Genomic DNA, 22,676 nt, shown 5'->3' with positions numbered 1-22,676 from the left:
GCTTCCTAAACCTTTCCTGCTTTTGGAAGATTTAACACTCATAACCCCCATGTGGAGTGGCACAGTTCTTACTTGCCAAGGCAGAGATGTCGAAAATTTACTGTAACAACTGGACCTCTGCCTCTTAAATACTGGGGCCGCCACACATTTCATTGTGGCACATGGCACATCATTCTCCCATCTATCCACTGGAGAGAACATTACGACCTGTGTGGCAGTGACCACTTCCCCATCTTCCTGTCACTGTCCCTGCCCCTGCATCAGGCCCACAGACGCCTACCCGGATGGACTTTAAACAAAGCAGACTGGGAAGCCTTCACCTCCGCTGTCACCATTTCCCCCCCACATGGTAACATCGATGTGTTGGTCGAGCAAGTAACGATGACGATCATTACTGCAGCGAAAAACGTGATCCCTCGTTCTTTAAAGTGTCCCCCGGTGTAAGGCAGTCCGTTGGTGGTCGCCGGCAGTCGCTGAGGCAATTAAGGTGTGTCAGTGAGCTCTCAGGAGCATAAGTAGCACACTTACCTGGTGCATCTCATAGCCTATAATGACTCGGCACCTGCATTTACCATCTCATCAAAAGGCGGAAACAGGAGTGCTGGGAGAGGTACATGTCAACCATTGGGTGCCATACATCACCTGGCCAAAGATCAAATGAGTTTTTTGACACCAGACCCAACAGGTGTTCCCAATGTTAACATAAATGGCATGTTAGCTGCAAACATAACTGCTGAGTGCTTTGCTAAGCACTATGCTCACGCCTCTGCTTTGGAGAATTACCCCCCTTCCCCCCAGCCTTTTGCACTCTCAAACGGCAGATGGAATGGAAAGTCCTCTTGTTCACTAAATGCCACAGTGAACCCTGTAACACAGCATTTACAGAGTGGGAGCTCCTAAGTGGCCCTACAGATTCCCCCAACACAGCTCCTGGGCCCAATTGAATCCACAGTCAGATGATTAACCATCTCTTGTCTTACTAAAACTGACATCTCCTTGTTATCTTCAACCTGATCTGGTGTGATGGCATCTTTCCAGTGCACTGGAAGAAGAGTGCTATCATACCAGTGCTAAAACCCGGCAAAAATCTGCTTGATGTGGATAGCTATCGGCCCATCAGACTCACCATTTTTTGTAAGCTGCTGGAATGTATGGTGTGTCGGTGGTTGAGTTGGGTCCTGGAGTCACATGGCCTACTGGCTCCGTGCCAGGGTGGCTTCCACCTGGGTCACTGTACTGCTGATAATCTTGTCCCTTGAGTCTTCCATCCGAACAGCCTTTTCCAGATTTTGATTTATGAAAAGTGTGCGACAACATCTGGCGATATCATATCCTTGGCACATAAGAGTTGGGGTATTAGAGGCCCGCTCTAGAGTTTATCCAGAATTTCCTGTCACTTCATACTTTCTGTGTCCTATTTGGTGCCTAAAGGTAGTTCTCCCCCCCCCCCTCCCCCCCCCTCCGTCCCACCCATTTCCAGGAGAATGAGGTCCCACAGTGTATCTATTTTTAGTGGCCATTAACAATCTAACGGCAGCTCTCACCATCTCTGTATGCACACAACTTCTGCATTTTGTACTGCTCCACCAGTACTGGTGTTGCTGAGCAGCACCTTCAGGGAGCCGTCCACAAACTGCAGACATGGGCTCTAGCCCACAGCTTTGTTTTCTGCCGCTAAGTCATGTGTTAAGCAATTCTGTTGGTGTCACACCATTGATCCAGAACCAGAACTCTACCTAACTATAGTGGAGACATATCAATTTTTGGGACTGGTTTTGGATGCCAAATTGACTTGGCTTACTCACTTTTGTCAGCTTAAGCAAAAGTGCTGGCAGCACCTCAATGCCTTCCACTGCCTGAGCACATCAACTGTGGCATTGTGTTTACTCGACCATGTGCACCACAGTGGTGTTCGCCTAGCAACGGGGGCTTTTAGGTTGAGTCTGGTGACCAGCGTCCTTTTATAGGCTGAAGTCCCTACATTGCAGTTCAGGCATGCAAAACTGCTCACCAGTTACATTGCACACATTCATAGTTCTCCTGTGCATGCGAATTACCGTCTCCTTTTCCCATCCAAGGCAGTGCATCTCTTGCATTGGCGGCCCGGGTCAGGGCTTACAATTGCAGTTTGCGTCCGATCCCTTCTATTAGAACTGGAGTCCTTGCTTTTACCATCTGTACTTGAGATCCAATCGCGTACACCTCCATGGTGTGTACCTAGGCTGCGGCTTTGCCTGGACCTTATACATGGCCCAAAAGACTCACTTCACTCCATGGCTCTCCACTGTCACTTCATCTCGATTCTTGACGTGTACTGAGGCCATAAGTGGTTTACACTGATAGCTCGATGGCTGATGGTCATGTGAGCTTCGTGTATGTCTATGGAAGACGTATTGAACAGCATTCCTTGCCCGATGACTGCAGTGTTTTCACTGCTGAACAGGTGGCTGTATTTTGTGCTCTTGAGCACATTTGTTCATGACCTGGGGAGTCGTTTCTTCTATGAACTGACTCCTTGAGCAGCCTACAAGCTATCGAACAGTGCTACCTTGCCATCCTTTGGTAGCGATCATCCAGGAGTCCATCTATGCCCTGTGAAGGTCCGGTCATTCAGTGATGTTTGTGTGTACCCCAGGAAACGTCTGAATCCCAGCCAATGAACTTGCTTACAGGCTGCCCACACAGGCTACATGGAAACCGCTTATGGAGATTGGCATTCCAATAATAGACCTGCATTCGTTTTTACGTCGCGAGGTTTTTCAACTTTGTCTCAGCACGCACAACAAACTGTGTGCCACTAAGGTGACTACGAATGGGTGGCAGTCCCCTGTGCGGCCTCAAAGGGTTTCAGGATGTCTGTGACAGTTTTAAGTGGTTGTTTTCAGAATCCAAGCTGGTTGACACTGAGGAGGTTGTTATTCTATAGAATGCCTCATTACATTTGAGCTCAGAATATGTTCCAAAATTCTACAACAAATGTGTGTTTGATGGTAGTCTTGTTATTTCTGATACCCATATTGTTAAGATAGGGCAAATTATTGTAGGGATTCCATATCAATATAGGTATTCCATCAGGGTGCACACAGAGTTAAGCTGTACTATTGGTGCAGCAATATCTCGGGCATATTTAGAGGTCACTTAAATATATTACCTTTGTAAGAAAAGTTGCAGGACAGTTTTGTTAAAAAAATTGTAAATTGCACTTACCAAGTAGTAATCATAGCTCTAGTAGTAGTACCCTTGCCAGTGTTTCTGGAGATCATGGAAGCAAACAGAGAAATTTTCAAATGTGATACGTGTAAGCTCATTTGTCACAGCTTGTTGGATGTTTTCTTTGTTACCTTTTCGCTTGTGGAAACAAGAAGAAATTGTATGGCGAGAGGTCAGGCAACTATAGTGGATGTGGGAATTGCAATAACAGAATGTCTGGCTGGGTCTTGGTAACACACAAAGGAGTTTGGGGTCTTGCATTGTCATGCAGTAAGTACCAGTCTTGAAAATGCCACAAATCAGTGTGGAGACATCAAATTGCTTTTGCAAATGTTCAAAGACTTTGATGAAGAGAATTTGGTTCACTGTTTGATCTAGAGGAACTTACTTACAGTGAGCTAACAGTGTACTATAAAAAAAGGGCTACATATTATCTTCATTCTTGAAGGTTGATTTACGACTTTTTTTTTAGGCTGGTTATCCAGGATTCTGCCATTGAGAACTTTGAAGATTTATGTGCTTTTCATAGTGGTAGCACCAACTTTCTTCCCCAGCTGTAATCTTTGAGAGAAATGTGGGATCATGTTTGGCTGTACCCAGTAGTTCAGCAGAAATTCTTAATCTTTTCTCTTTCTGTTCGTCTGTTAGTGCATTGGGTGAGGAGTTTTGGATTAAGTTTCCATTTCCCTAAATCCTTATGTAAGATCTTATGCCACATATCACGATTCAAATTAAATTCTTTTGGTGTCGCAAGCACAGTTACATGACAGTATTCTTGCAATAATTGCCTTACACTCTCAAAGTATGCATTAGTATGTGCTTTAGAAGGCAACCCTGTCTGAGATTGTCTTGAACATGACTTCTTGAAAGTGCCTCCCATGGCTATGCTTGCTTAATCATTGTCTATGTTTCATAGGGGTGTTCCTAAGCTTCACGCAGACTTTAATGTTCACTCTTCACTCAGTCAGCACTGACTGTCTCATCGTAACTAATGCATCAAGAACCCAAGCAGTGTTTTGCTAAGCACAACCCAGCCACCTTGTGAGTTTGTGTGGAAATGTGGCCAAGGTAATTTCAAGGATGCAGACATACCAGATACTATAACAAATTCTTTTTAGTCTTGCAAACTTAGAATTAAAAAAACTATCCTGGAACTTTCCTCAGTGGGATTATGTAGTTCCTGAAGAGGGCAGCAACCTTTCCAGTAATTAATTACTGGGCAGGTCTGTATTATTTATTGATCTGGTCTTCTAATATTTTTCACCATAGCTTTGCTGATTTGGTACTTTGAATGGCTGAAAGGTCAGGTAAACTCATAATGGTTCCAAACACAAAATCAGATAAGAGATGCAGGAGTAGATCTAATACTGAATAAGAACTTAGAAATAGAAGTGCGTCTTGTGCTTAGTGTTAAGGCTTGCTATCTATGTTCTGTTTAAAATTACTCAATGGTTGACCCTTCACGTGTTTGACATGTCTTCCTCCAATCAGAGTACTCAATCATGCCTAAATCTTTTGCTATTGCTAAACTGTCACAACACTCGAATCAGTTAACTTCCAATACCTTGTCTGGCCGTTTTTATGTAGTGTTTGGACCCGAATACTGGGTTTAGCCCTTTCATTTAGCATAGAAAAAAACACAATGGTAATGAAATGTGCAGAATTCACATACACCACTAGCCACTTAGCACAAGACGCAGTTTGGCTTCACAGTTACCGGAGATTGGCCTATAGTAGGCAAACTTCAGGTGTAAAACTGGACTTTAAAAAGGGAGAAAATGATTGTTGCAACTGGTTTATATATAAACAACTTGTCAAGCTCTGCTGTAGTGCAGTGGTAACACCACAGTCTACTGTGTAAAAGTATGCAGGTTAGAATATTACCAGGTAATAATACTTTTTTCTTTTGAATCTTTACTAAATGACTTACTGTTTTCAATTAATTGGTTTCACTCATTTATAAACTTCCGTTGCATCATTTCCGTTGTCATATTGACCTTTTTGTTTGCTTTTATTCTTCTTTCTTTCAGTATCTGCTTGTTGCCTATAACCTGTAAATGAGTTCCAACCAAACTACTTATTGGTTGGTATTGTCAGCTCATGTAGCAAAAGTGAGAAGTTACAGTTCATTTTTAGCACTGAAACTGGATTTTTTTCAGTCCTGAGCTTGCTCATATAGGCCAGCTTTAAAAGCTGTCAGCAAAGCAAGTGTGCTCTGCATTATATGAAAAACATTCCAGAACTTGTGAAGTGTCCCACCATATTTGCTTGCCATATTTAACAGAGTGGCAGCTGATGTGACAACACTGTAGTGCCAAGTGACAGATGTCAACTATAAAGTAATTTCAAGTGCACTGTAATGAGTCTCCTCCTTGGGAATGTATGCCTTTTCAACCCAGGTGTGGGCAAAGCTCTGTAGTATCTGGATTGCCAAGGATCAACTATTTGTTGTTGACGTGGCTGCTCTTGGCTCCAAGTTGGGCGCCAAATGAAGTGGCTCTTACGGAGGAGTATATTTATTTATTGATTTATTAATATTTTTATTTGTTCAATGTCCTTAAGAACACATGTGAATGTAATTGTGTGGTCCCAATATGCAAAAATTATTAAATGGTTTTACTTGAAATCTATCATTCAAAAAGATTTAAATATACACTTTGATTTTTGACTTTTGAGTTATTCATCTATTTTTGAAAATCATTTCAAATTTGGTTTTACTTTTACGTAACTCACAACTGAGCAGTAAAATCATCAAACATAATGGACAGACTCACTTCCAAGAATATTACTTGAGAATGAAAATATAACAGTATTATAATTATACTTGGCATATTTGTATTCAAATATTGAAATTATTGAGGTCCCCTACAATACTCGAAGAATCCTCCTTTTACCATCATATTCAGGCTGTGGTAGTTGAATCCTGGCTCTCGGTGTAAGATTAAAAGTAAAATCTTAAAACTAATGTTGCTCTCTGCTGTGATTCATTTGCTGTGAGAAAAATGTGTGTTGAATGTTAAAGCGGGTGATATCTGCACTTCCGCTATGATTTCACTTTTCAGGTTGACGCATAATGGTGTCCCTTGAAGTAATGGCCAGTAAAATTTTGAATCTGTAAACATCGTAAGATAAATTAATTCAGTGCAAGGAACATGACAGAGGTCTCACTATACATCAAAATAACTTGCTCATAAACTTTAACGTACTATGTTAACAAGGCTAACAGTATAAATACTTACATTATGTTCATGGTACAATGTGTACTTCATGCCACTAGAAACAAGCGAAGAGAGAGCAAGAGAACAATAATCTAAGAATGTTCTCCTCCCTTTTAATAGCATAGAAGTTATTACATTTAAATAGTTTACTCCTTGATACTAAGATTAAATTTAATATTTACTATAAAACAGGAAACTTCTACGCTACCTATGCTGTCGTTGAAACACACAAGGTTTGTGTTCATTTATTTCATTGTGTGATACACATATCATCCAAAGTTTTGTTTTAAATGTCTTTACGACACAGTTGTCAATGGGACAGCACAGTGTCTTGCCATACAGGTTGGTCTTTATACTGGTGTGTCTATTGTTGCTAAGCACTTTGTGACCCACTTTGCAACTGCAGTGACATTCTTCTCTTATCTAGATGCACTTCTTCTGCAGAAATGACAAGTTGAAGGCGTCCACTGTGTGTTCCTCTGCCACCTGCCACCCCTCCCTTAAAAGTTGAATCATAATCAACCTTCACTGTCTGGGAAGTGTTTCAGGGACTTGGCTTGTCTCACGATATGGCCCTAGGTCCTGATTCAATTAAACAGCAAATTATCCAACACCTGAGTGTTACTTCTTGCCCCAACATCTCTAAACAGCTGCTGACAGATTAGCCTCCCTGACGTGCTCTGCAAACTGCTTGAAAGGGTGGTAGTCGACAGATTTTGCTGGGTTCTCAAGTTTCGTGGCCTTGTCAGTGAGGGAAGGGTTCAGGGAGGGATGAGCCACCACCGACAGTCCGACAGGGTTTTTCTGAATGCCAAAACTCATTGTAGTCTCATTGGGTCTCTCTGAGCATATGACACCAGTTATCACATTTTAATTACCCTCCATGACTGGGGTTTTGAGGCTTCCTACAATTTTTTTCTCTTTTTACCTTGTTAGTTGTCCCAGGTCCGAGTTGGTACTTTATTCAGCTGCCTGGGGGTCCAATAGAAAAGTGTCCCACAGGGCTCTTAGTCATTAACAATGGACTAGTGACTTCTGTTGAGCTGCTATTCACTCCTGTGCAGTATATTGGCAACTTTAGCATTGGGTACAGCACCCTCTCAGTAGCCTCTGCTGAATGCCAGCTGCAAAGTGCCATGTGATGGGGCCTCTACATGAACCCTTTTCATTGTTTCCATTTCTCTCCTGAAAAACTGCTGGTCATGCATTCATCATACCACCGTTCATCCTGACCCAGAATTTTGCTTGGGAACTCAGTGCATAAAAAATTTTTGGCGCCATCCCATTTTTAGACTATTTTTTTTATAAGAAACTGACTTGGCAGCCCCATATTTGTCAACTAAAGACTTATACATAAAAAACTTAACACTGCTTCCTTGGCTTCACCTCTTGGAGTGCAAATTCTGCTACATTTTTCTGTATTTTTCTGCACTCATTTAATCCCATCCCTACTTAACTGGGTGCCAAGTTTATGGCTTGGTGGCACCTTCGACCTCGAAAAACACAGTCCATTATCATGGAGTTCACTAGCTATAGGCTCCTTACTGACTAGTCCTGCAGACAGTCTTCTGGTTGAAATGGGGATCTTATCTCTTCATTTAAGAAGTTACTTTTGCTTTCCTGTCCAGTTGCCATTTGACAGTTCCCCTATTATCCATCATATTTCATTCTTTATCAGTAAAAGGCAGTGTCAACTTCCTGATATAAACATTCAATGTGGTTACCAGTTGGAATGCACTTTGCAGCCGTTTGCCAGGATCTCTGCCTCTTCTCTCAGAATGTGCTCCCCATGTTTTCTCATGCAAATCCCTTTTGTTGACACCCAAGCAATGAATTAGGACAGGCATATTGCAATATCCTAAATTATGCTGTCCCTATGACCTTTTGGCATCTGTTATGTTCAGTTCTTCAGGAGTCTCAGGGTACTACACTCTTTCACTGACTGCTTTAACACTGTTCTATGAGATGGAATATACATTTGTCCCTTGTTGATTCTGAACATCATTTGTTCTTAGGGACGTGTAATGGTTTTTATGGTGGAGCTCATAGCCATTATCAGCCCTCCACTTTATTAAACAGGTCTCCCTTGACTATGTTTTAATATGCAGTGATTCAGTGAGCAGTTTTCAGGGTGTGGTGTCTTTTATTCATGGCCTTCATGCTGGACTTCAGCATTCTGAGTGCCCAGGTCTCTCTTTCTGGGTCCAAAGTCAAGTGCGTATAATAGGCAATAAACTTCCTGATCATTTGACTAGAGAAGTGATAACTAATCCCTCAGTCACTTTATCAATACCAGGTGCAGATTTTCTGGGTCCAAATACAACCTCTACTCCTTTGCATACAGAGCAACATCTGGTTGGCTACTGCCCCCCCACCCCTGTAATAAGCTTCACACTGTCAAGCAGACTACTACTGCATGGTGCTCTTTCTTCAGTTTCTCCTGGAAGCAATCCGCAGTGTTACGTCACCTCCGCATTGGTCATACCACGATAATCTATAGTTCCATTTTACATAATGTGCAATCACCATATTGTTTTGGAGCCCTCCAGTAGCTCATATCCAGATGGAGTGCCACTTTCTTCTGGTCCTGCATACTTAACATGGTCTTCCAAATTCACCTCCTCAAATACTGATAGATGATTGGTGGATGGTTGAACTTCTCATCTTTGTGAAAATGGTTTTTTATTTTCAGGTACAAGCTTTTGAGCTACCTCTGTGGCAAGGGCAGGGTGGTCGAGGGTTGGAGTCTCTTGCTGGATTTGGGGTTCCTGATCTTACCTCCTTGACCAGCTCATCCTTTCATCTCTCTGCTACAGTTTTAATTGATTTTAGATGTAGTTTGTTCCTTTTTTCTGCCAAACCCTATTTTCTATTTTAGAGGTAGCACTGTGTTGAATAGTAGCTGCTCAACACCTTGACTACACTGTAACAAGGGTGGTGGGGTGGAGGAGGAGGAGGGGGCGGCAGGAATCCTGTTGCATGCAATGCCCCAGGGACACCCACTTGTTGCTGTACCTACTTCTCTCTTCTAGTTTTCAAAGAAAATTCAATGCTGCCCATTACATTTTAACCTTCCCACTTTTTCTGTTCTGAATTTGCTGACTAGAAGACATTCTTCGCGCTATAACTGCCTTAGCCCTTCATCGGGAGACCCCTTGTCTGTTATGACATACATCTGACTTGACCCATACATTTCTGCATAAATTCTCAGTTCTGTTAAAGTATTTGTGGTTTATTAGTTTGTCGTTATATTGAGAGTTTAGAGAATAATAATTAAATATTAATTAAATACTAAAATGTTCTTATATTTGTTTGTAAATGATGTGGTTATTCAGGTGGCAGCAGCTCACTGCAAACTTAATTGCAAGGCCATACTGTGGATTAGGTGTCTGTGATTTTGAGTTGGTTGGAGTATTAGTATTAAAACTGATGCAAGGATCATTTCACAACTGTGATTTTTATCAGATTAATTAAGGAATATACACACACATTTCTTGAGAGGGCAGGTGATTGTTTGTGGTCTGCCTGAAGGCATTTGGGTGAAGTGACTTACGAAAACCTAAATTACGATGGCTGAGCATAGCATGAGCCTCAGTTTTCTTGAATCTGAGTTGTGTCTTTTGCAAACACACTATCATCTCTTCTGGTATCTTATCTTAGTACGTCTTATACTTATTGTACAATCCCCTTTAGTTATACATATATGGATAAAGTTACCTTAGTCACATAAAAATAACTCGCTGCACACACATACTACACACACATGCAGTTGACATTAGGACAATCACTGTGCTTAAACACCTTTACCACATCTTCATGCCTTCATCTCCGACGAGAAGAGTCCTTTCCCATATGATGATCGGGATGCTGAACTAGGCAGAAAAACGATGGTACATTTATATTATGCACTACCTACCTTGGATGTAAGATTTTCGTATAAAAATCATTCCATTATAATTCTATATTTTAATGTACACGTGTTTCAGAAGGCACATTTTTAGCTACTCTGTCCAAAGTTCCCTAATCTTAGATTATGTAGTGTGCATTAAAATGTGAATTGCTTGACAATTCTTTAAGTAAAAATTGCATCTTTTATATCCTTGGGCATACTATTAAACAACTGTAATTCCCTATAGAAAATACTGCTTACAAGTAATTCTTGTCTTTCTTGGTATTTGAGAGTCTGGAATGGCATTTGTTCTGAATGCACACAGTGTTTCACTTAATATTCTTATGACCCTTTGGTGTAGTTCGAAAATTTCCATTTTGTGCACTAGATTGCCAGAAAATAATCCCATAGTTATGAATAAAGTATAAATAGGAATTATCACCCCAAGGCAATGGCTGTTATGCACGGATGGTTGCCATCAAAGAGTATAATATGCTAGTGATATTTTCTCTGCCAATATCTTAAAGTTCATTCCATGCCAATTGACTGTCAGTGTTCATCCCAAAAAATTTGTTTGCTACAGTCCATAGATTATCATGTATGCTTATTAACGAGCAAATTCTGTCTAAATAGAAATTATTTTTCTTTGTACTTTAATGTTACTCTCATTAATAACGAAAATTTTCTCAATGTCTTAAATTATCTGTAATGTATTGATGGATACCGTGTAACAGAGGAGAATGGTTAGTATTCAAGGATATGAAAAGAATGGTCATTCAAAGCAAATTGTAGTAAACATGGGCTCTAAAACGCATATCTTAAAAATTGAGGACTTTAGTTGGAGGAATGATCCATAGTAGCAAAGGTGAAAAAGTGCTTATAGGTCTTTACACGTTTAGAATACACATGTACTAGACATTTATGCTTCGAATGATCATTTATCATATGTCTGAATATTGACCATTCCTCCCGAGACACCTTGTACGCAGGGTGATTCACGAAGGTATGCAAATATTTTAATGTTTTTCTACAAGTAAAACTATAGAAAGAAGTTCATATAAACATAGGCTGCAAATGTTGAGTTACGGCTAATAAGATTTTGCCTGAAATTTAGCAACTTCATTAATATGAAACTGTTGCAAAACTGTAAGAGGTTGAAGTAAAGGGTGTAGAAAACTTTCTGCTTCCAGTCACAGTAAAAGATTATTTATTCGTCACACAACCGGTTTTGGGCTTGTGCCCTTTCTCAGGTGTGTATACATTCCTGTACATGTTAATATTGCTGGAGATAAATAAAGAAGCAGCACCATTGTTAAAATTACTCTGTGGTGATAGTTTTTCCACTTAGTTGCACATTTGTCGTCTTTCTCACATCCATATTTGTTTTATAAAATTTAGCTGTATATTTCACTGTTGTGACGTGCACTTGTTAAATACCCTTTTACATACAAACATGTAGGCTTTGGTCAAAGAACTTAGATGTAGTAGGTGTAAAGATGTTGCTCATACAGGAGCATGTAGCTTAGTCAAAGAACTTAGCCAAAGGAAGTGCTAGGATGTTACACATATAGAAACTTAAAAAGCTATTCTTAATTGCTAAGTTTTTGATCCACATTACGAATTTCATATATATATAAAGTTCTTGGACAAAAATGTGGATAAAAAATTCATAACATGGATCAAAAACTTAGCAATTTAGAATAGCTTTTTAAGTTTCTGTATGTGCAACTTCCTTGCACTTGCAATGGCTATGTTTTTTGATCATCGCCTACATGTTCATTTGTAAAAAGTGTGTTTCACAAGTGCACAGTGCAATAGTGAAATATGCAGCTAAATTTTATGAAATTGAAATATGGACATGAAACAAATAACAAATGTGCAGCTAAGTGTAATTATGATGCTTCATCTTTATTGATCTCCAGCAATATAAACTTGTACATGAATGCACAAACACCTGAGGATAAGCACAAGTCCGAAACTGGTCATGTGATGAATAAATAATCTTTTATTGTGACTGGTAGTGGAAATTTTTCTACAGAGTTAAACTGCATCCACTACAGATCACGTTGAAGTAAATCACGTATTCCATTTATTTTGTTGTTATTGATCTGGTGAATCTAACAAAGCATGTCTCAGATGTCTGCAGTTTTCCAGAACAGCCAGAGAAGCAAAATAGTAATTTTGTAAAATTTTTAATTTATTAATTACTTGGCCCAATTTGTGTTTTAAGTTACAGACAATTACAACAAAGTTTTCAACAGAAGTTGTAGAGAACTTAATTTTGGAAAAGTGATTGTAATAACAGTTAACTGAAACTGACTGTCAGATAATATGCAGTTTCACTTAAATGCACTGTTATGTTCTTTCACCGAACAATACAGGTAACTAACTTGTTTCAAGGTCAGGAAACAACTTAAACAACTCCCTAATGGTTGCCAACGACGACGTAAATGTTTCTACATTCTTGATGGAAAGTAAACAAATGTGATTGTGTAATAATCTTTGCTTCTCTGGATGTTCTGGAAACCACCTCCTGATACACATTTGGCACATATTTTATTAGATTCATCAGACCCATAAGAGCAATATAAATGGAAATTGTGCTTTGCTTTAACCTCATACAGTTGTACGATCGCTTCATATGAGCGAAGTTGCTAAATTTCAGGCAAAATCTTACTAGCTGTAACTTTGTAACTAAGTATTCGCAGACCTAAGTTTATATGAACTTGTTTCTTTAGTTTTACTTCTAGAGTAACATATTAATGTATTTGCATATCTCTGTGAATCACCCTGTATATTAGGGACAAAACTGTTCCCAGTATACTCTAGTGAGAAACATCTATGTTAATGTTTCTGAGTCTTGACAGTTTTACCAAGAATTTAGCATCATCTGAAGTGTTGGCTCTCTACCTTCTGCAACCTATTTTCTAGATGTGACTGGAACAAATTGTTAGTTAAACTCTTCATACTTCATGTACTTAGTTTGTTTAGAAGCATTTTGTGGTAAAAACTGTCATAAGCTTTGGCTAAGCCAAAAATATATATTTGTAAGCCTGGAATAAGCCAAAAATGTATGCCTGTAATGGTCATCCATTTCAGGTGCTTTAAATACTATTCTAACTTTTCTTGTCAGTACGGCTCTATTACCACCTCAGAAGCAAAACTGCCTTAATAAAGCGATTATATGATGATAGGTTTCACCAATCAGTCATAGATACATAGCCCTCGGAGCTCCTCTCGGTTGAGTGGGATGTGATGTGCCAAGTAGATTGGTGCTGCAATTTGCTTGACTTGTGCATCATGTTTTGCAACAGAAAGATTTAAATTATGAAAGGAACTTCCATTTTGGCACTTGCATCATTAATCAGCGAGTGGATGATGTACACTTCATTAGGCAAGATTCTTAATACTTCTTAACTAGTATCAGCAGCACTGTTGCATTTAGAACATGTTTACTTTTGAAACATGTCAACAGATAGGGTTATGTAGGAAATGTATTATTTTGTTGCAAGAATACTCCTGTGCAAGATACTTAACTTCAAGAGTTGTGCCAAAAATCTCTGGAATAGGATGCTTCGATCAAAGTGATATGTAAAATGAGAAATGTTGAATAATGTTCAGATACTTCTGTTTAAAATATGTTTTGACACATTTAAGGATGAAGTAAAAGAAGGGTTTTTAATCTATTGGCCACCCCTGTTCCTATGCACTGTTACCCTTGACTTGTTTGATTAGAAAGAGTTTACTGCATAGATGCCTGGTTTTGTAAGGTGTCATGATTTGTGTGTGTGTGTGTGTGTGTGTGTGTGTGTGTGTGTGTGTGTGTGTGTGTGTGTGTGTGTGTGTGTGTGTGTGTGTGTGTGTGTGTGTGTGTTTGGGGGGGGGGGGGGGGCGGGGTCTGAAAGAAAAGCTGTCTTTGCTCCTTCCACCCAGAACATACAATTATCATATTTATATCTACGATATTCATCTACTCTGTAAATTATTGCATTTTAAACATTTGTTTTGTTTCTTGCAGGTTTGCCCAGAATCCACGCAGTTGAATCTCGAAGAAAAACCTGAAGATATATTTGACATGGAATCTAGACTTAATCCTGATGCAAAAGAATTTGTACCATCACCGACGCATTCAAAGCCTTCATTTGAGGATACGATTATTTCTCACTCACCATCAGGAAAAATATTGCCGTTTGATAATGTAGAAGTTCCTAGTATGGCGCAGTTCCAGCAAGAGATACGTCTGCGCCCAGGAGAGGTATCGGAAGAGGATGCTCTATCAAACAGTGCCTACTTACCAGACATTCAGTCAGATATTCTTAATGGTGGCAGTGTTATGGATGATTTTATAAAAAAGAAATATGGAGAGTCAGAATTTAAATTAACTGAACAAAATCTGGCTGCCTTTACCAGTAACAATCCATTCGAGGTTTCTGAAGTGTCATCAACAAAAGCAGTATACGGTGACGAATCGGCTGCTAGCTTCACGACATCTACCTCTGACATCTTGCAGAAAAATTTGGGTACAAGTGCTTCTAATGTGGAAGGGTCTTTTGTGGAAACTGATTTTGTGGCTTCAGAAACATCAAGTGTTAAGCAGTCTGAAGATTTTCTTGGATTCGAAGCTTCTAGGGAATTTACAGAATTCAAGAAGGGGCTGGATGATTCATTGCCTACGGACTTCTCACCAGCCAAGGAAACTGGTGCAATATCATTTGAACTTCAGAAAGATATTGCTCCAACAATGGAAGAATGTCCAGAAAGGGTGAAACTAACTGATGACTTAATCAATCCTTTCAGCCATGAGCAACCAATAGCAGAAATGCCAATGGAAGAGAGTGAGCAAATCACAGAGAATGAGCGAACTGATCTGCTTAATGAATCCTTTGAACATGGACCTGATTTTACACTGGAGGAATATGAGTTAAGTTCACCGCTTAACCCATGTGCTCCTGTTTTTGACTATAAAACCATGGAGGATAATACAGATGTCCCTAAAGCAGGCGAAGCAAATGAAAATGTGGATATTGTGGAGCAGAAGCCTACTGAAGTTTCATCAGATCTTGCATCTGGTGCTCCTATTTCTCAAATAATTCCTTCAGAATCGCCGATCGAACTACTAGATACGGTGAAAACAGAGCTGACAGAGTTAGATAAAGATACTCTTTCCTCCGAGCATGAGAGAGCTTTGTTGGCTGAAGCTGATAGTAAACTAACAGAGATTAGTTCCTGTGAGCAATTGGAAGAGTACTTAAGCAAAAGCAGTCAGGATGAAAAATCTGAAAAAGATCTATTTTTGCAGTACTCAGATGAAAGTTTGAATTTCAATCAGCCATCAACGGAAATTGCAGAGAAACCTAATTTTATGGAGAAATCAGTTAAGTTGGAGGAAGAAATTCATGAGAAGCAAAGTGATCACATGGTAGATACAGAATTCTTGGATGAAATGCATGAAACACATTCAGATATCATAAAAGAATTTGAGAACAGAACAGTGGAGCTTAATGAACCATTTAGCACTGAAGGTGAAGTTCTACAAAACCCCAATCTGGATTCCCTGGAGGAGCTTCGGAAGGACGCTGTTGAGCCCCTGGAGGAGCTTCGGAAGGACGCTGTTGAGCCCCTGGAGGAGCTTCAGAAGGACGCTGTTGAGCCCCTGGAGGAGCTTCGCAAGGACGCTGTTGAGCCCCTGGAGGAGCTTCGCAAGGACGCTGTTGAGCCCCTGGAGGAGCTTCGCAAGGACGCTGTTGAGCCCCTGGAGGAGCTTCGCAAGGACGCTGTTGAGCCCCTGGAGGAGCTTCGCAAGGACGCTGTTGAGCCCCTGGAGGAGCTTCGCAAGGACGCTGTTGAGCCCCTGGAGGAGCTTCGCAAGGACGCTGTTGAGCCCCTGGAGGAGCTTCGCAAGGACGCTGTTGAGCCCCTGGAGGAGCTTCGGAAGGACGCTGTTGAGCCCCTGGAGGAGCTTCGGAAGGACGCTGTTGAGCCCCTGGAGGAGCTTCGGAAGGACGCTGTTGAGCCCCTGGAGGAGCTTCGGAAGGACGCTGTTGAGCCCCTGGAGGAGCTTCGGAAGGACGCTGTTGAGCCCCTGGAGGAGCTTCGGAAGGACGCTGTTGAGCCCCTGGAGGAGCTTCGGAAGGACGCTGTTGAGCCCCTGGAGGAGCTTCGCAAGGACGCTGTTGAGCCCCTGGAGGAGCTTCGGAAGGACGCTGTTGAGCCCCTGGAGGAGCTTCGCAAGGACGCTGTTGAGCCCCTGGAGGAGCTTCGCAAGGACGCTGTTGAGCCCCTGGAGGAGCTTCGCAAGGACGCTGTTGAGCCCCTGGAGGAGCTTCGCAAGGACGCTGTTGAGCCCCTGGAGGAGCTTCGGAAGGACGCTGTTGAGCCCCTGGAGGAGCTTCGGAAGGACGCTGTTGAGCCCCTGGAGGAGCTTCGGAAGGACGCTGTTGAGCCCGCCGAGGTTGTGGATGAGCTGCATGGAGAAGGCCATGATCTGATGGAAGGTGTTAATGAGGCAGGAGATACAAAAGTGCAGAATTTGGACACAATTACAGGTTTAACTGATATTCGTGATATCGAGACAACTTCGTTCCAAAAAGACACAATGAAACTAAATGCAGTGGAGTCACCAGAATTAAACAATGAAATACATACTGTACAGAGTATAACACTGGAAAATAGGTTATCATTTGAGACAGCTTCTCCTCCAGCTGAAGCAGTTCAGAACCAAGAGCCTTCACCATCTGCTGAACAAACAATTGGTGATATCTGTGTGCCTGATCTTCATGGTGTACCAGAAGCACTGCGGGTGTGCGTGTATCCCATGCCTGTTGAACAAAGTAGTATGAAAGATGATGTTGAATTAATTTCTCCTTCATTTGAGAGTCAAGAAGAAAAACGAGAAGCTTTGGAGAAAGACAACATTCATGGAACAGATTTTTCCACAGGGTTGAAGCTGGAATCCCTTTCAGGAGAAGCAAGAGATATGGTTGAAACAACGTTAAATGAAGTAAGTAATAAAACTGAATTGGAAGAACTAAAGGATCTGACAAGTAATGCTGACAAAGATGTTGTAGTTTCGGAGGAACTACAGTCTCAACTCAACTATGTTGGTATTGAAACTGAAATTGCAGAGAAAACTGAGGAAACCACTGAAAAGACAATGGAAAAGAAAGATATTTCTATTGTAGAACAGACGACAGAAAAGCTTGAAGCCCTTGATGAAAAACCTGTTAGTGACGAAACTCTGAAACTCTCTGATGCGGACTTCTCTGATGATAAAAATATTTCAGGTACAGCTGCTGAGAAGGGTGAGCCTGATAAAGAGGCCCACAAAACAGGAGATGGGGAGGACGAAGTACTAATGATTACAAAGACACCACCTCCAACACCAACCCCAGCATCGCAGACTGAACTTACTAAGGATGCATTGGAGATGAAGGCAGAATCAGCAGTGTCTGCTGTAGCTGTTGCTTCAGCAGCTGTGGCAGGTGCAGCAGCTACAGCTACTGCTATAACCTCAAAGAAAGAACCAGCTTTGAAAAAGCAGACACCACTCTCTAAAGATGTGAAAAAGACACCTGTAGTCAAAGATTCAGACAAGATGAAACCCAGTACTAAAGCTCCTGTCAAACAGTCTCCAGGGACTGCAAAAGCTCCAACAAAGACCTCACCGACTTCACCAACAAAGGCATCAGTACCATCGACACCTCGCACGTCTACACCAAAGAGAACTCAAGTTGCTCCTCCTGCAGCAAAGACTACAGCAAAAACTACTACTACAACCACAAGTGCAAAGTCCTTGTCAAGACCAACTTCAAATGTACCAAGTAAGCCAACTTCTCTTGCTACCCAAAAACAATCTTCAACAACAACAGGAAAAGTCCCTACATCTTCCATTGCACCTAAACCTAGTTTGAAGGCTGCTGTGTCATCGACAACCAAACCATCACAAACAGTAAGAGCAACAAGTGCACCAAAGCCGCGGGTCCCAAGTGCAACTACCACAACGGCAACAAAGAATCAGTTAGCCAATGGTGATGTAAAAAGTGCAGAAGTAAAGAAGACTTCTGTTGCCACATCAAAAATTGCACCAAGGACACATACTGCACCATCACGAACCACAACTGTCTCAAAATCTGCTGGAACCACAACTGCAGCAAGTGTACCTAAAACTGGTGTTCAAGCAAGGACTTCATTGACTACCCGTCCTGGTATGACAAATGGTATTGCTCAAAAGCCAAGGGTTACGTCAAGTACTACTCAGTCTCCAAGATCTGCCACTAATCATCAGACAGCTACAGAAAAGCAGCACAAAGAGACAGCAAACAAACACATTTCGTCACGTCGTATAGGCCCAGCTCCATCAAAGACATCACCTGCAAAAGTAGGAGTAAAGAAATCGCCGCAAACTGCAAAAGGAGGAAAGACACCACCTACAGCCAATGGATCTCCGCTCATCAGTACAGGAACGGGAGAAGAGAAGAAAAAAGACCCACTTTTGTGAAAGTAGTGGGTTTTGGAATGAAGGTGCTGCAGTTTTGGGCCTTTGTTGTAAAGCTTTTAACATGTATGTAATTGTGTTGTTAAACCGTAAAAAAAAAGTATCTTCGTATAGTTCTGAGAAACTTCACACGTATATCTCAATGTTCCAAAAGATATGGATACTATTAGTGTGGTGAACTAAAAAACTTGAAACTATTTTTCCAGATGTAGCATATTACGTATCAATATCAAATAGCTTCTGAAGTTGTTTGCTTATTTGGCTGAAGTGTTTATAAATTTTGGTTGATGTGCTGATTTTCTCTTTGTGTGCAGTTCTGTTCGTCTCTGTGAAGATATAGTAACAATAGCAATTGGTCAGTTATTGGGAAATTTTGAGCCTAATCGCTCAGAAAGTTTGCTGTCGTTGCTATTAAATATTTGAATGTTGGTTGGCTTTTCATACAAACTGCACATGTGAGTTTGTTTTAAAGACTGTAAATTTGTGTGCAAGATGCCTGAAAGGGAGAGCAAATATTTGATATAAAAGGCTGAACAAAACTTTTTCCAGGTATGCTTCGGCAAACATATTGTCTGGTGGGTACCTTGTTTACTTAGTGTCATCACTGACACTGCATTCTTAATATGCACAATGTGATAATTCTGTGTTTTTTGTAATGCCACAATTTTAATTTATATTTATGATGCTTTTTGTTGATGGCATTTCTCTTTTGTGCTAATAGAGTTGTACTTAAATTTGTTGTTTTTATTTAGAATTTTCGGGTGTCTGTGTACTAGACTTTAAATTATTTTAAGTAAAATGCAAGGTATTTTAAGTCATAGCTGTACTGATTCTAAATTATGGCTACTTTTACATTACTGTCTTGGTTTGTTAAAGTGTAATGTAAAGCATTCTGTGATGTTTAATAGAGCATCCTGCTGCATGGTAACGAAGAGTCTATCTTTGTTTTCAATTGTAGCATCTGTTGATACTGCATATGTTTGTCATTTATTGATGAGAATATGTTTGAATAGCTGATGCTGCGCTATAATTTATTCAGTGCAGGTGAGTTTGTGGACTGATATTGTTAATAAGTATTTCATATTGAGAGAAGATGGCTACTTGTGACAGCTAAGCTAAGCTTTGATATCCCAGATTTATACATTGCATTACTGTGGCTTGAGGGCCACTTGGTTATTTATGGCAACTGGTGATTACATCGTTACTCGTGCAGTGATAGCTGGTTGTAGATCCTCATATTATCTCTGTACAAGACTTTTATATGTGGCAATATTTCTCTACAAATGCAAAATTTAATATAATGTAATAAAGTTTTTATAAAAATTAGTGGACTTTTCATTATTGTCAAAGATTTTCCTGTGCCAACACAGCTTGTACAAATTAAAAATCAAATTGAATTTTCTGTCCGGAAGCAGTTCATATTTGATATAATTTTCATGGAAGGGGTGTTTGCTTAAGATAGTGGGCACATTGAAGTGCATTGTACAATAGCCAGAAACCATGAAATGTGAATAAGATACCATTCTTAGCACACAGCAATGAAATTTTCTTGTTAGACCATGTGAAATTTCATCATTCTATGTAAGTTCCTGGAGATAAGAATTGCTTATGTAGAAAGTTTTGGTGGTTTGCTAGGGAATGGAGGCAGAGGTAATTGGAGTTGGCAAGAATAACAAATGCAATCTCACTGATTGAGAGTGGTTGGAGATCAATTTTCTGTTTGTGATGGAAAAATTGATCTATTAGACATATTTTTACATTTTTGACAGCACATAATGTGGTTATGATCTTGGACCACTTCAATCATGCATTGGTGATGTGTTACTGACACACAGTAGGTATAAAGGCAGTCAGATGTTTAAAGTTCTCATGAAAAAGAAATACTGGTGGGTAGTATGTTAACTTCTGCTGCATGCATAATATTTTTAAAATATTCTAAAACCACCTGGAAGTATGTAACACAAAATATTGGCCTAGTCACTTAGTACTCAGCAGGGTGAATTTTGAATTCCCCATCCAGCCATCCAAATTTACATTTTCCCACAATTTCTCTGAATTGCTTCTGGAAAATGATGGGATAGTTACTTTGAAGGTGCCAGCCATATGTCCTTTGTCACTCTTTTGCACTCAATCTGTAATGGCCTTGTTAACAGGATGTACACTCTAACCTTCCTTGAATTCAACACTGGAAAATTTAAGAAGGAAGTATGGTGGAAAGTGTAGATTGTTACTCCCCATATAGTGGACATGTTAACTCTTAGACAGGCACAACAAAAGGCTTCCTCCTGAATTAGACAACATACATTCACGCCAACACAGCTCACACATAGATGACCACTGTCTTTGGATGCTAGGACTGTTACAAAGTTTATTATTGATGTTTCATTATATGTAGTGGTCATTAGGCTCACTTAGCTTGGACCCCACAAGAATGTGGAATTATGTGCGGTTACAAATTGCCAATAAGTAAAACTTTAAGTACCTCGTAGCATTAATTTTATTAGCCCCTCATGTCATTAATTCTATTAATGACAGCAAAAGAATGCATAGCTGCCAACTATTACAGATGGTCTGCAGTTGCTATGGATTTATCACCTTCATTACGAAGCTATGGCGAGGTACTAAAAAATTATGGAAATACATCAGATTTCATGTTTTAAAAAAAGTGGAGATGATGTTTGCTTTCTGCCAGTAATATGCTAACAAAATTTTGTAAAGGTTGTAATGATTTCCTTGCGGAGTACATAATAAAGCTGTCTTTGAATGATTTTGACGTGTAAGCTTAGTGCAACAGGCACCTAGTGGTGGAACTAAGAAAAGTGGTAGACACATCATCCACACATGGAAGTTGTAACCACCTATGAAACTGCAAATGTGTACTATGCAGCAATAATGTGTGTATGTCCATAGCATAGTTCTATGATACATAAGAGAACAAAAATTATGTAATAACAAAAACAATTACAAAATAAATGGGAACCCTGAATGCTCTGAAATTTTTAATTTGAGTGACTCAACAAAAAAATCAGTTGCCTTGGTTTTGCATGGTATTTCCATGTAGTGCATATGCTTGAAAATATGCCAGGACTGTACTGCGTGCATTGTGTATAGAACGCCGATATTTTTGGTAATCGTTACATTGTGTTTGGTGGTGGTATTCATTCATTTAGAATTTGACGACTTAGCTGCTAAGGAAAGTTTTAGTGGTTTGTTAAAAATGCAAGTCATTAGATTTTTGTTTTTTCAGCAACTGATAAGTATCCATAAAGAAAAACCTGATGATAATAATGTGAAATTAAGTAGTGTGAAAGACAAGCTGAGTGAAAATGGGTGAGATACTGTACCAAATTGAGGCAGCAATCTTGTGGAACACCAGTGTGTTCGACAAGTGGGTGGCAGTGAAATGAAAAAATGTAAACTGAACAGAAATTTCAGAAAAAGTACAGTAAAGAATGGCAGTGTTTGGTAAAATTAGATTTGGTAAAGTGAGATAAATATATATGTTTTGTACAGTGTGTCCATGAGACATTTCTGTAAAGCATGCTGGTCATGATTTCTATAATGTTCTGTCTAAAGTATGTGTAGACCTAACAAACATTAAGTCTTCAAATGCACATAGTCATCATTTGGAATAAAACCTGAAGAGGAAGACTGTTGCCAATGCTGAAATGCTTCTTAGTTCATGTATTGTTGAACACAGCCTGCCAATTTCTTGTGCAGATCATACTTTGCTGCTGTTCAAAAAATGTTTCCTGGTGCTGACTGCTAAAAAAGGCGGGGAAGAACTAAAACGATTGCAGTTATAAATTCTTTATCTGGAACACACTACAGTGTAGTAAAATACTTACAAGGAGAAACCCCTTGT

General features: G+C 40.1%; 1 protein-coding gene across 1 annotated transcript in view; it reads left to right on the top strand.

Annotated features, from left to right (window-relative positions):
• The window catches only part of LOC126272538 (titin-like), a 999,170-nt gene extending 979,033 nt beyond the window's left edge, over window positions 1–20,137 (top strand). The window contains 1 exon segment of the mRNA XM_049975459.1: window positions 14,336–20,137. Coding sequence (XP_049831416.1) covers window positions 14,336–18,814 — 4,479 coding nt within the window. The 3' untranslated portion in view covers window positions 18,815–20,137.
• Window positions 20,138–22,676: the final 2,539 nt, after the last annotated feature.

Source organism: Schistocerca gregaria, chromosome 1 (assembly GCF_023897955.1).
Source record: "Schistocerca gregaria isolate iqSchGreg1 chromosome 1, iqSchGreg1.2, whole genome shotgun sequence".
Taxonomy (NCBI): Eukaryota; Metazoa; Arthropoda; class Insecta; order Orthoptera; family Acrididae; genus Schistocerca; species Schistocerca gregaria.
The sequence above is the reverse complement of the archived record's forward strand: the minus strand, read 5'-3'. Positions and strand labels throughout refer to the sequence as shown.